Genomic DNA, 12,829 nt, shown 5'->3' with positions numbered 1-12,829 from the left:
TGGTGGCGGCGACAGCAGTCGCGGAGCCACGTGTTAATAGATTGAGTCTGCCTGTATTTCTCAGTGTCTCTGCCCACCACTGAAAGGAGCGAGGAAAAAATAACCTGTGCTCCAGATTCTTTTGCTAAGCGCCCCAAGGCTTTGAATTCTTTTTTAATCACCCTCGGGCTACTTACTGCAACTTCATCAGCACCCACATGGAAAAGCAGTAAGGGATAGTAGTCTGAGGGTCGGACCAGGCTAGGAAGTTTCCTAGTGACATCTCTAACCCAGGCTCCTGGGAGGCAGCAGACCTCCCTAAGAGCAGGGTCTGCCCGGCATATCGGACCCTCTGTTCCCCTCAGATGGGAATCTCCCAAAACTATTACCCCTCTCTTCTTCCTCGTGGATGTAGTAGTAATATGAGAGGGAGGTCTTTCTGATCTTTGTGCCTCCTCCGATGTGGATAGGCCAACACCTACCCCGTCCACCACCTTGTCTTCCACGTCTAGAGCCTCATACCTGTTACGCAGAAGCACCTGGGGAGAAGCGGTGGGCAAGGAAAGGGTTCTCCTCCTGCCTTTTGACACAGTCTCCCACAGTATTCTCCTAGAGAAGCTGGCAGCTCATGGCTTAGACAGGTATACTGTTTGCTGGGTAATAAACTGGCTGGATGGCCAAGCCCACAGAGTTGCAGTCAATGGAGTTAAATCCAGTTGGGATGCGGTTACGAGCAGTGTCCCCCAGGGCTCAGTTCTGGGGCCAGTCTTGTTTAATATCTTTATCAATGATCTGGACGAGGGGATTGAGTGCATCTTCAGTAAGGTTGCAGATGACATCAGACTGGGTGGGAGTGTTGATCTGCTTGAGGGGAGGAGGGTTCTGCAGAGGGATCTGGACAGGCTGGATCGATGGGCCGAGGACAAATGTATGGGGGATGCTGGTTGACAGCCGGCTGAATATGAGCCAGCAGTGTGCCCAGGTGGCCAAGAAGGCCAATGGCATCCTGGCTTCTATCAGGCATAGTGTGGCCAGCAGGAGTAGGGAAGTGATCGTGCCCCTGTACTCGGCACTGCTGAGGCTGTATTCAGTGTTAGGCCCCTCCCTACAAGAAAGAACGTTGCGTTGCTGGAGCATGTCCAGAGAAGAGCAACAAAGCTGGTGAGGGTTCTGGAGTACAAGTCTTCTGAGGAGCAGCTGAGGGAACTGGGATTGTTTAGACTGGAGAAGAGGAGGCTGAGGGGAGACCTTATCACCCTCTACAACTGCCTGACAGGAGGTTGTAGCCAGGTGGGGGTCGGTCTCTTCTCCCAGGTAACGGGTGACAGGATGAGAGGAAATGGCCTCAAGTTATGTCAGGGGAGGTTTAGACTGGATATTAGGAAAAATTTTTTCACTGAAAGGGTTGTTAAGCATTGGAACGGGCTGCCCAGGCAAGTGGTTGAGCCCCCATCCCTGGAGGTATTTAAAAGCTGGGTAGACGAGGTGCTTAGGGACATGGTTCAGTGGTGTGATGGCAGTGTTAGGTTGCTGGCTGGACTTGATGAACTTTAAGGTCTTTTCCAACCAACATGATTCTATGATTCTATGATTCTATGATTTGTACTGTCATTGCACCTTGTCAGTCTTCCTCAGTGACCTAGCAGACAATTACTGGAAAATTTGTTCGGGGTGGGGAGGAAGGATAGTTCTCAAAGAAGTTTCACGAAAAACTTTGAGAAAAGAAAAATAAATTAGCGTCCCTGTTGCGGAAAAGGTATTAATGTTAACTTAGCTATTCTACTAGACACCAGAAGATCTCACGGAAGCAAGGTACAAGAAAACAGTTTTCTTTTAAAAACTTAAGGACAAAGGCACATGTGGGCTGAGCAGTTTGGAAACACAGGAAACACAGCCATCAGATGGATTAGATCGGTCCCTTGCATACTTGCACTCCAGGTCTGGAAGAGTCCACTGGACCCTTCTTTACCTGCCTCTTGCCCACCACCAGTGATTCTGAAGACTTTTAGTACAAAAGACCAAACATCACAAAAGAAAGCAGCAGAGAACTATTTCTCAGGCCCCTACGGTAGGAAAGTATTCAAAAATTGAAAGTGTACCGATGACCAAAGAAAGTGAATCATTCCAGGTGCCACAAAGGCAGACCAAAAAGGCTTTTCACTGCTTCCTGCCACCATGAATGGTTCCCTTCACACCACAGAAGTGGAAATAGACTTCCACTAATTAATAGGTTTCCCCTAATTAATGTTCCCAAGTGCAAACATAGGATTTTCTCAATGGACACATGAACCTGCAGTATTACTGGACATTTCAGAAAACCTCAAACCTAACACTCACGTACTTTGGTGCACCATGCACCTGGAATAAAGCTGTTCTTAGTGGAAGATCTGATTTTATTGACTCACTGTGGGAACTTCATCAAGAGCAGAGCTATCAAGTATCAGGAAATCCCTAGCAGACAGAGCAATTCCTCAAGAGCTGCACATGCAAATGTTCCTGGTTAAAAAAAAATAAAAAGAAGATAGGCCTAGGGAAACCTACCATACTCTGAGATCTAACCCTCAATGTCACCAGATGTGCTGGCCAAGCATCTTTCCAGTACACTTAGTATTCTCCATCTGACAAACAGATTTTTTTCCTAACAGCAAAATTGTCACTGTCCTGTCATTAAGTCTCTTTCATAAATTTCTCATGTAGCACATGGAAGCCTTACTGATCTCCTTCTTCCTCTATCCTCTTTGGAAGACCATTATTGAATAAATGGATATAAATTCATATAAAATTTTGTCTAATTCCCACTTTAAATGTACTCACAACCTATTTATACCCATTTGATTTCAATCCTTTATTTTTTAGTATAAATAATCATTCTTCCTTGATACTTACAGCCCTTGTCATAGCCTCTTTCATCTCCACTTTCTTAATTTAGACAAGGCAAGCTCCTCTAGTGCCCTGTCAGAAGCCAAGAAGTCTTTCTACTCCTACTAGAAGACTTCGCTTGTGTCTGTGTCAGTTTAAATTCATGGTCACTCCACATAGTTGACTAGAACCACACACAATACACTAGCTGAGGTTTCATCAGTCATCCTGCATCTCCTAAAAATCATATGCCTACTGTGCGCTTGAATCATATGTGCTTTTCACATGTGCATGTCATGTTAGTGACTCATACTTTCTGTGTCCCTGGCTCAAAGCAAAAATTCTTGTTCTTAGCCCTAAGTATATGACTTTATTATTAAACTTTGGTTGACTTCTATCACTCCAATACACAAAGTCCTCTCATTCTTCCTGTGTCATGACTTGATTCTCCCCATTATTAGTAGAATCATTCCATTTAGTACATCTTCAGATAACATCGATGTAGGCCCAGCTCTTGACCCAGACTACTGACCTAAGTAACGAGCAGGATTAGTCCCATGACCTATGCCTGCAGGATACTGTCAGTAATCCCCATTAAACTCAGGAATTCCTCCGACACTTCTAAACTGCTGTTGCTTTAGCCAGGTCTTTATCTACCTTGCAGTCTTTATGACAGGTCACATCCTCTCCCAGTTCTCAGCACTTATACTTCAACATAGGATTTTATATGAAATACTCTGCTTAAATCTAGATAGATCAAGTTAATTGTATTACCTTTGCCTAAAATGCCAGTTAAACTTTGTAAAATAGATATTAAGTTATACAGATGTAATCCATCTTTAAGGAAACTTACCTTAAATGTAGTGATATATACCTAATATTTTCTCCTTCATATTGTTTTTTCAAATCTGTTTGTAGAGCTGCATAATGTGCTCAAGCAAATAGGGCTGTAGCTGCCCTAGTAATTTTCTGCTTTTTAGAAAATAGGTAACATGTTTGCTAATTGCCACTATTGGTATCTGTACTGGTGTTTGCTGTTATCTATATAATAGAGAATACTGCCACATTGCGTTGAAAGTTTAATTGAAAACCAGTGGTTTGGTACTTAAGGCAATCCAGGAAATCTTTCAGTGCTCTAGTACTGAGATTATGGGGAAATATCGATTTCATCGCAGAAAGCAGTTTAAATCTTGCTTGTAACACAGATATGGTATTTTCTGTTACTTTACTATCATTTTTATTTGTCCCCTGCTACTTCATACAGAGGAGCTTGCTTATTGAAAACTCAGCTGATTTTTTATTTAGTAGTTGGACATCACCCAAAACATACCAGTGCCCCCCACCCCCACCCCGTATTTAACGTGTACTTCACTTCTTCCTTCCTTCATCTCTTTTCATTAAGCCCTGTGTTTCAGCTTTCTTCGCTAGATCCAGCTCAGTGAGGTTTATGGCCATATGCCCTTTCTTCCTTCAATTTTTGGGCATAGGAAGTCTGCGGCAGTGCAGAACTTTAATATCCTGTTGGACCAGGACAACCCTATTTTTCTGATAATATCAGTTATAAAGAGCTGAATAGTCAGAGGTTAATTGACAGAAATATAGTTCAGCTTATTAGAGGAAGAAAATTACTTCAGATTTTAAATAACCATGAAAATCTGGGCCAGGAGACATGCATGGGGTTGGTTGTAAAGCCTGAATACACAAAAATTCAGGAACCCCAAGTATGAAAGACAAAACCAAAATATACTTGCCTTTTTAATGCAATCAAAGATTAGTGAAAACATAACTACATAATTTTCTCATCAGCATAGACCTGTTTTTCATTATAATCTTGGAGGTAATAAAATGAATGAACACTCATTTACTGTCATTTGTCCTTCACAGTTGTGCAGTGTATCCCAAACAAGTGCTGTTAAAAACTCTGTTAGGTCTCTGATAAAATGCAAAACAAGGATTTTGCTGATATCTTTTCCTGTGAAGGCTGGATAGACCACATACACTTTCAAAAAAGGAAGTGCACAGTAGAAGGACAAAGAACATTTTTGATTCTCTCTCTAGTACAGTACATACTCTTTAGCAGACTCATAGAGACAGAGAGCCCAAAACTATGGTAAGTACAGAGCTCTATTCATTTACTTTTTATTAAATGGATGTATAAGATTTAGTGCTAAAACTGCAGTAGATGTGACCGTAAAACTTTAAATGTATTTCTAATAGTTTTCAATTCCGTTCATTGCAGCTGACTTCCTGCTTTTGAGGGCATGAAGAAACTTTTTAGTTTTTTTAGCTCCATCATGTGAACTGGCTTGTATATGCCTTACTGATTCTGGCATTCAAAATTAAGGAAGAGAAAACAACTTCTTTCAAGGATAAGATGACAAACTAGTTTGTGTATTCCATAGTCAAGTGTCAATGTGACACTAAGCAAGAAATGGGAAGGGGTCAAGCCTTTTAATTAGATTTCCAGAAAGCAATTGCACTACCTTATTTTGATTCAGAAGTATCTGTAACAAAAAGAAAAGTCCACACAACATTTATGCATTTATGTGTAAATCTTCAGTGTACTTTGGGGTTTTTTTTAACTAATGTGTAGAATTTGTTTCCTTAAAAAGACGGTCTCTTTAAAATTCCAAACTCTATATATGTTTCTGTTTTAGAAGTATTTTATTAATAAACCAAATCAATAATTTCAAGAGAAGTGATTTTACAGATAAATGTTGGAATGTGTGAAATCGGAATAGCTTTTCAGACTATCTTTATTCTGGGAAATAATTTAGAACTCCTGGAGTAACCTGTAGACTTGGTATGTATGCCCAAATAAAGCAGTCTTTCCCTGAAGGTAACGTTACTAAAGAGGCATTCTTTATTTGAAGCTGTCAATCTAGTTTCAAAAGAAAAAGGAGATATCTCATGAAACTTAGAGGGGAACCCAAGCTATATAATTCAGTATCTTCATGAGGAAAAAGGTCTAACTTTGGTCATTGCAAGTAGCACTTGAGAAATGGCAATGTGAAATAGGGTTGAATGCGGAATACAGTTCACATTTAACAATGCTTCACAAAGTTTGGAGGGTTTTGGTTGCATTTGTCTCTGTTTTGCACAATGATCAAATCATTCCTGAATCTAAAGCAATGGCCTCAAAGTGTTTACATAATATTTTTTATATTTAAAATATAAAAAGAGATATTTCTTATTCTATTTATTTCTGTTGTAACGAATCCCACTGTGTAGAATTAAGTAGTAAAGGACAAAATATTATGTTTGTTTGCACCAATAATTCAATTCCAGTCACTTGACTTACTCTGGATTTAGGTATGGATAAATGGGATCTGAATAGTGCCAATGGTTCTGCCAAACCAGCATCTCGCTGTGCTGTTGCCTCCTGATTTCTGGTTGTCGCAGAGATTCTTCAACTTGAGCTAGTCACTCAAGGGGTCAAATATGCATTGTGACTTTGTATGTGCAAAACCCTACAATAAAATTTGCAAGGCAAAGACACAGTTACTCTTCTGGCATGATTCAAATGTCTAGCTGCCTTCACAAAAGGGTTTGTTTAAAAACAGTCTATAAATATGCAAATATGTTGAACACAGGACTTCTGCTGTTGCCAAATGCAGTTTGAAAATAAGCAACAATTAACAGTTTCACTTTTTTGTTTAAATCTCTTCAAAGCTCCAGGTTGTTTTCTCTGAATCCAAATATGAATGACAATTCAAAGTAATGCAAACCATGAATTCATATGTTTACTGTATTTCCTTGACAAAGTTATGTAGCACTGTGGGGAAAGGAGTCCTTTCATCTTTGCATTACAGGCAACCCAGAATCCTCACCGAGGAAGCAAATCACATTATTTGGTCTTTGCTCTGATGCTGTGCAGGTAAAAATTAATATTATAGCAACAGGAGAAGACAGGAAAAAAATGTAGGAGGAGAGCAAAGCAAGTAACTGAAGAAGGTGGAGTGAGGAGTAACGTAGGAAAGGTTGTTTTCTGGCAGTTGTAGTGTAGGCAGAGGTCAGAGTGGTTGAGAAGACAAACTTATTCCTACAAAAAAAGCCAATGAACATTTTGAACATGAGATTGGCATAATCAGGCTGATGCTGGCTCTGGTTTTAGTGCATACAGGAAGAGATAGAAGGAGCAGAGCTAGGTATGCAAAATCCCAAGATACAAATGAGGACCAAAAGATAGAATTCATTATTTCATTTCTGACCTTCATAACAGAGCCAAGTTTAAACCAAAACTCTTAGACATAATATCAGATGAAAAAATACTAGAACTAACGTAATAGCTGCTGGCAGATGTAGCTTCATGTGAGATTGAAGCTGATGAACTCAGAGGAAAAATGTTGCATTTCCTTTTACTTCAAGCCAAGACAAGCTGTGTTAATTTCTGGCCTAGAGAAACAGCTCTTAACATGCTTGTCTTCTTACAGAGATACTGGTAATTCTCAGGTGTACTATAAGAAGCAAAAGAACTTTCGAGACATGAGAATTCGGACAAATCTTCTGATGCAGATACAGCCAACCTAGGAACTTAGTTGATCTATTTGCATCTATCACTTGTTTAAAATGGAAAAAAAAAAAAAATAAAAAGAAAATCCAGAAAAGCAGAGAGGATTGCTGGGATCTGTTTAGTCACAACATCCAGATGGAGCTATCTAGAATAGCAGTTAAAAAGTGAGGTGCAGCCCATTTTCCAGGTATCTCAGTTTGGAAGGCATTCATGTTGCTTCATTAGTGTTACTAACTTTGCATTTAAATTGTGGCAGACTCTGTCATTCACCTTACATGACTATAGACAAAAATTCTCCACACAGGGAATTCCTGGAGAACCGCTATTGTACCATTACTTGCCCTGAAATAACTCAGTCAGGGCTCAGTGCTGTGGTTCTGTAACATTCATCTTGGAAAGGGTTTTGTCTTCTTCCAGGACAGTCAAAATACATTGATCCTTTTGGACCAAATTTTTGTTACACAGGAAATGTGGCCATTTAGTGAAGTGGTCTACTTTAATGGATGGTGAGAAAAAGCTTCTTCTTATTCACAAGTGGTTACCTTATACATTATATAACAATTCTGGGAGGTGACAATGAAACCCATACTCTTAACTGCTAGGAAGGGACTCACCTCTCTCCATTTGTTCTTTAATGAAGGAATTGCTCCCTTGAGTTATTCCTTTGAAAGAGAGGGTGTAAGCATGCACAGCCAAAAGTGAAATAAGGCTCTTATACTTAGACAGGATTCAGACATATAAACTGACAGAAAGAAGTGAGAATATATTAAAGGTTAGCTCAGAGCTAGGGATGTTTGTTTCTTTAGATGCTTGCTAAGATTGTTTACTGTGATATTTTTGTGTACAATTTAACTATTAGCATTTTGAATGTCTCCCTTGTCAACTAGCTCTGTTAATCTAATCCTGAAAGGTACCCAAGGAGTTATGCCAGACCAAAATCTCCATAAACTGGAGATATAACATTGACCAGGACTTGGGCCAACATCTTCGTGAAACATGAGGAATAGAGAAATTCCTCTAAAGAGGAGAGGTTTCTTCATCTAGCACAGCGTGGAAAAGCATATCAGCCTTCAGTCAGTTGAACTTTTCTTATAAACATTCCCAGTGCTAACTCACCTGCCCAAGTTAGGTGGCCCAGATGAGATGCTGGTTTCTAAGAACCTCTCTTTGCCTTTCCCCTTGTATTGTAGGGCAGGCCTAGACTGGAAAAAAGTCCATTGTAAGACAGACAGCCAAGGGTTTGGATAGCTTTGTGAAGAGCAGCATAAAGCTTTTTGTGTTTGAGAATGCAGTGTCTACTGCAGCCCGTGTTCTGCAGTAATCCTAATTAGATTTTAAAATTGTAGCATTCTATCAGTATGACATTCCCTATTTAAGAGGGCTTCTGCCTCATTCCCTCAGGTTGACAAATGAGGTGATCTTCTCTGTGTCTCATCAGACTTAGCAGGCCCATTTGGAAACAACTGCCACATCACCTTCATACCAATGGTTCAATGGTTCAGTGACCAAAGCAGACATGTTGGAAACAGGTACCTCTCTGGTCATGTCATAAAAAAACTCTAAGCAGCATTTGGAGCTGTGAATTGAAACTAGATCTACCCACTTCTAAGTGAGTGCTGTAGTTACTAGGCTAGAGAAATGCTTTACCCTTCTCTAAACTGAAGAATCCTCACATCTTTCATGCAAAGCAAATCACCATCAAAACAGAGATGGGAAGTTCTACGATCAACCATTAATCACCTTTGGTCTGCTGTTTAGGGAACTCTCAGCTGTAGGTTTCACACAGCTTGGGCTGTGTTTTCTGAAAATCGTATACAAGTAAATAAAAGTAAAGAGCAGCTGATCATTTTTAAAAAGAAAGGACTCCACTTCTCCAAATACAGAGATGTCTCTAATTCTCTTCCAGCATGAGTAAAAACAGTGATACAAGGGATATAAGGCCATCACAATACATTTTAAGATCATTAGTTTCACCATAGCAAAAAAAAAAGAAAAGATGCTTGTCTTTCAGTGCAATATTTTACAGCCAACTTTTGTGTGTCAATGGAGTCCTACTGATTCTGCACAGGAACACATGGTAGTTGATTACATGACAGGCTGAAGGTCTAACTACACTCAGAAGGACCAGTCTCACAAGGAACCCTGTGTGAAGGGAACTCTATTTTCCTGCAAAGACCACTGAGGTCACTGGACTTCAGATAGCCACAGAAGACCAGCAGACACAGGTGTCTTGTATAACTGGGAACACAGCAGATTTTGAAACTGATTTCTGCAGAACACAACTCTCAGGGCTAAGAGTAATAAAATGTTCAGGATACTATGGTCTTTGTGAGCCAGAAACAATTTTCTGTCTGTCAAGCCCAAGTGGAACATAAGAAGTAGAGAAACACTGAGAGAGAGAAATTTTTTTCCTGATCTTTAGGCTACTTCAAAAAATGTTATAAATTAACAGCTGTGCCAATGAAATCCAAAAATGCTTTTCTGCTCACTGCATAAGACACCAGTGAAAATATTGTAATGGTAAAGCTAGTCAAGCAGTGGAACAGTAGTGGATTGTTTGTAGTACTCAATGACAGCTATGCTCTGTGCATATGTAATGCCCAGTGATGTTCTAGATTGTCACAAAAGGCCAAACTGCACTCAGAACATCCCAAATTCTGGCATCATCTAGGCATATTTAAGAGGAGTGGAACGAACTCCAAGCTCTCCCACCCCTGTACACTGAAACTTGTCAATACACAGACTTGCAGAGACGCCTAAAACTCAGAACAATACCTTTCCTGAACCTTCATACAACCTTCATCCCTTAGGGTTTTTCCTATTCCTGAGAAAGGGGAAAGAAAAAAAAAAGGCTAAGATAGGAAAATGTGTTAGGTATGTAAATTAGACAAAGATAAATCACATTCACAAACAAATGTAAATGTGAAGCTGATACAAAACATACCATGTTTATTTATTTCACTCTAAGATACAAAATTATGCCAGTCTTTCTCTTTGCCACCTGAACTATAACATGAAAAATGCTGGATTTTCTACGCTAACAAAGAGTAAGTTATACAAGTTAATGCAGGGCTTCCAGCTCCCTTTGTCCCATGCTGCCAAGCTATCTGCTTTTTTAAAAGCACCAAAGGTGTCTGAAGGAATTGGAAGAAAGAAAAAAAAAATCCCCCGATCCTTTGCTTTCAGGAAAAAGCTTCCACACCTTGATTCCTTTCCTTGAATCTGTGTTTGGTCACTGTTTATTAAAGCTACTGCCTTTCTCTGCAGTCACACTCAAAGGAGGAATTTACCAACATTTGCCCTAATATTCTTTTCCTTTTGATAACAGACTCTCATTTGAATGTTGATATGAGACCTCTTTGTAGTAATTTATTCCAGACTTGTCTCATGTAAATATATTGTGAATATCTCCTGATAGTTTAATACAAAGATATTTAAAGGTGCACTTGTTAATTTCTTATTGTAAGCTGTAAGTGAAAAGTTTTAATATTTATCAGTAAGTCATCTATCCTTGAATCAACAGCCTGGGATTAAGAACCTGACAGCATCTGTGGGTTTATTTCAATAAAAAGTAATCCTTTTTAGCTGTTTTTTCTTCTGAAGACAACATTCATACTGTTTTGTATTCTAACTAAGAGAACCCAACAAACTAAACAAGAATAAAAATAATTCTCCATCAGAGTTTAGGACTCTTAACAGGAAAAATCTGAAATCAAAAATCTGAAATAAAAAATAGCAGCTGCCTGCAGCAGCATCCTTCAATGCAAAAGTTGGAGTACAGAGAAAATTAAGAATGGAAAAATTACACAGAAATGTACAAAAAGAAAGCCTCACCCATGTTCTTGCACTGAAGTTGTGAACAATAGTCCCCAACTTGTCATGTCATCACTGAAAGGTGTGGAAAATCATGAGAACAATTTATTACACATGCTTAAAAATGGGGCACATAAGGAATTTGCCAAATTCAAACCATAAAGATTGGCAAAATATTTTTTCAATACTTCGGGGAGCTTACATTTTAATAGAATGAAATAGGGATCAGAGGGTCTTGTGCAACTTGGATTTACAGCTATGGCTGGATGTTCCTTTCACTTCTGCTGACACATCGCTAACAGTTTTCTTCCCATTAGTCACTTGTGTAACAAAGCTTTGGAGAAGTGTCACCACCTCTACAATACCATGACCCTTCTCTAAACCTCTGAGGGCATCTGCATTTTGATTCTGAAGTTGCGTCATAGGGAGATTGGTTTTCTTATTCTCCTTGGGGAAGAAAACTATTTGGAAATCATGTCCCCAGGCTCTCACTCACTTCTCCTGTACAAAACCTCTCAAAACAAAAATTTAGCCACAACCACTGATCTGCTCCATCCCTTAGGAAATTTTTTAGCTATTTTCCAAATACTTTTCACAATCCCTTTTACCTCTTAAAGTGTTTACAGGCCCTGCAGTTTAACCCCCTATAGTCATGTCTCTACAACCGGTCCCACCTTATTCTTTTTTGGACTTCAGTCTCTAATTCATTCGTTATTCCACTACTAGGTTTCCACTGATCTGAATGTTTTCCTTACGTGTTGTGAGTTTTCAATCAAATCTCTTTTTCTCAGCCTCTAAGAGCAGTCGCTAGGGCTCAAATTTATGTCTAGCCTGCAAGAATGAACACTCAATGAACAGACCTCCGTTAGCTGACTACTGGTGCCTTTCTGCTTCCTGCTGCTCTTCTTCGCACCACAGTCAGTAGCTGTCCTATCCTCCACAATAAAAGTATCCTGTCCAATCGATGATCTACCCAATAGCCCATCCTTTGATGGATTCCCAGCAGACTGGCCTGACCATTCAATCTAGCCAGTGCTCAGCAACGAATTTAGGAGTGTGATCCTGCACAACAACAAAATAGAAGATTTTATTTTCCCCGTACATGTTAGCCCTTGGAGCAGAAAGGCTGGTACATGCTGCCTCCTTATCAGCCTGTAGCCTGTGTGAGGAAACAGCAAAACTGAAGAACACCCTGCTGAATTTGCCTTCCTCATTCGCACATACCCTGTAAACAGCAGATTCAAGTGCCTGCAAATAATAGACTTGGTAAGCAACTAAATTTGCATGATTAAAATTAAGAAAGCAGCCATTACTGCCTGCCTCTGAGGCAGGGCAGCAGGCAGGCACTGAGCAGACATAACAGCAATGACCCAGTTCATTGTGCTCACAGTAGGTGATCAGGGAGTGAGGACACATGACAGACAAGAAGCTGAGAGGACTGGGCTCGTTCAGCCTGGAGATAAGAAGGCAAAGCAGAGACTTTATTGCTGTCTTCAAACATCTAATGGGAGAGTGTCAGACTCATCTCAGAGATGGACAGGGATAAAATGAGGTAATGAGAGGCAATGGAAACAAGATGCAAAAAAGGAAAATCCCAGTTAGTTTCCTTTTTTTTTTTTTTTTTTTTTAACTTATGAGGAAAACAAAACCCGGTGTCAGCCGAGC

The 12,829-nt window shown here is 39.8% G+C and overlaps 1 protein-coding gene across 2 annotated transcripts in view; it reads left to right on the top strand.

The window, feature by feature from the left end:
- Nucleotides 1-4,888: 4,888 nt before the first annotated feature.
- FYB1 (FYN binding protein 1) overlaps nucleotides 4,889-12,829 on the top strand; it is a 68,723-nt gene continuing 60,782 nt past the window's right edge. For both annotated transcript variants that reach the window (XM_035902684.1, XM_035902686.1), the window contains exon 1: nucleotides 4,889-4,948. In XM_035902684.1, the coding sequence (XP_035758577.1) occupies nucleotides 4,946-4,948 (3 nt within the window). In that variant the 5' untranslated portion in view covers nucleotides 4,889-4,945. The remainder of the gene's footprint in view (nucleotides 4,949-12,829) is intronic.

The sequence above is a fragment of the Egretta garzetta genome, unplaced genomic scaffold (genome assembly GCF_000687185.1).
Source record: "Egretta garzetta isolate BGI_Z169 unplaced genomic scaffold, ASM68718v1 scaffold59, whole genome shotgun sequence".
Lineage (NCBI taxonomy): Eukaryota > Metazoa > Chordata > Aves > Pelecaniformes > Ardeidae > Egretta > Egretta garzetta.
Note: the sequence above shows the minus strand (reverse complement) of the source record. Positions and strands in the feature narration are given on the sequence as shown.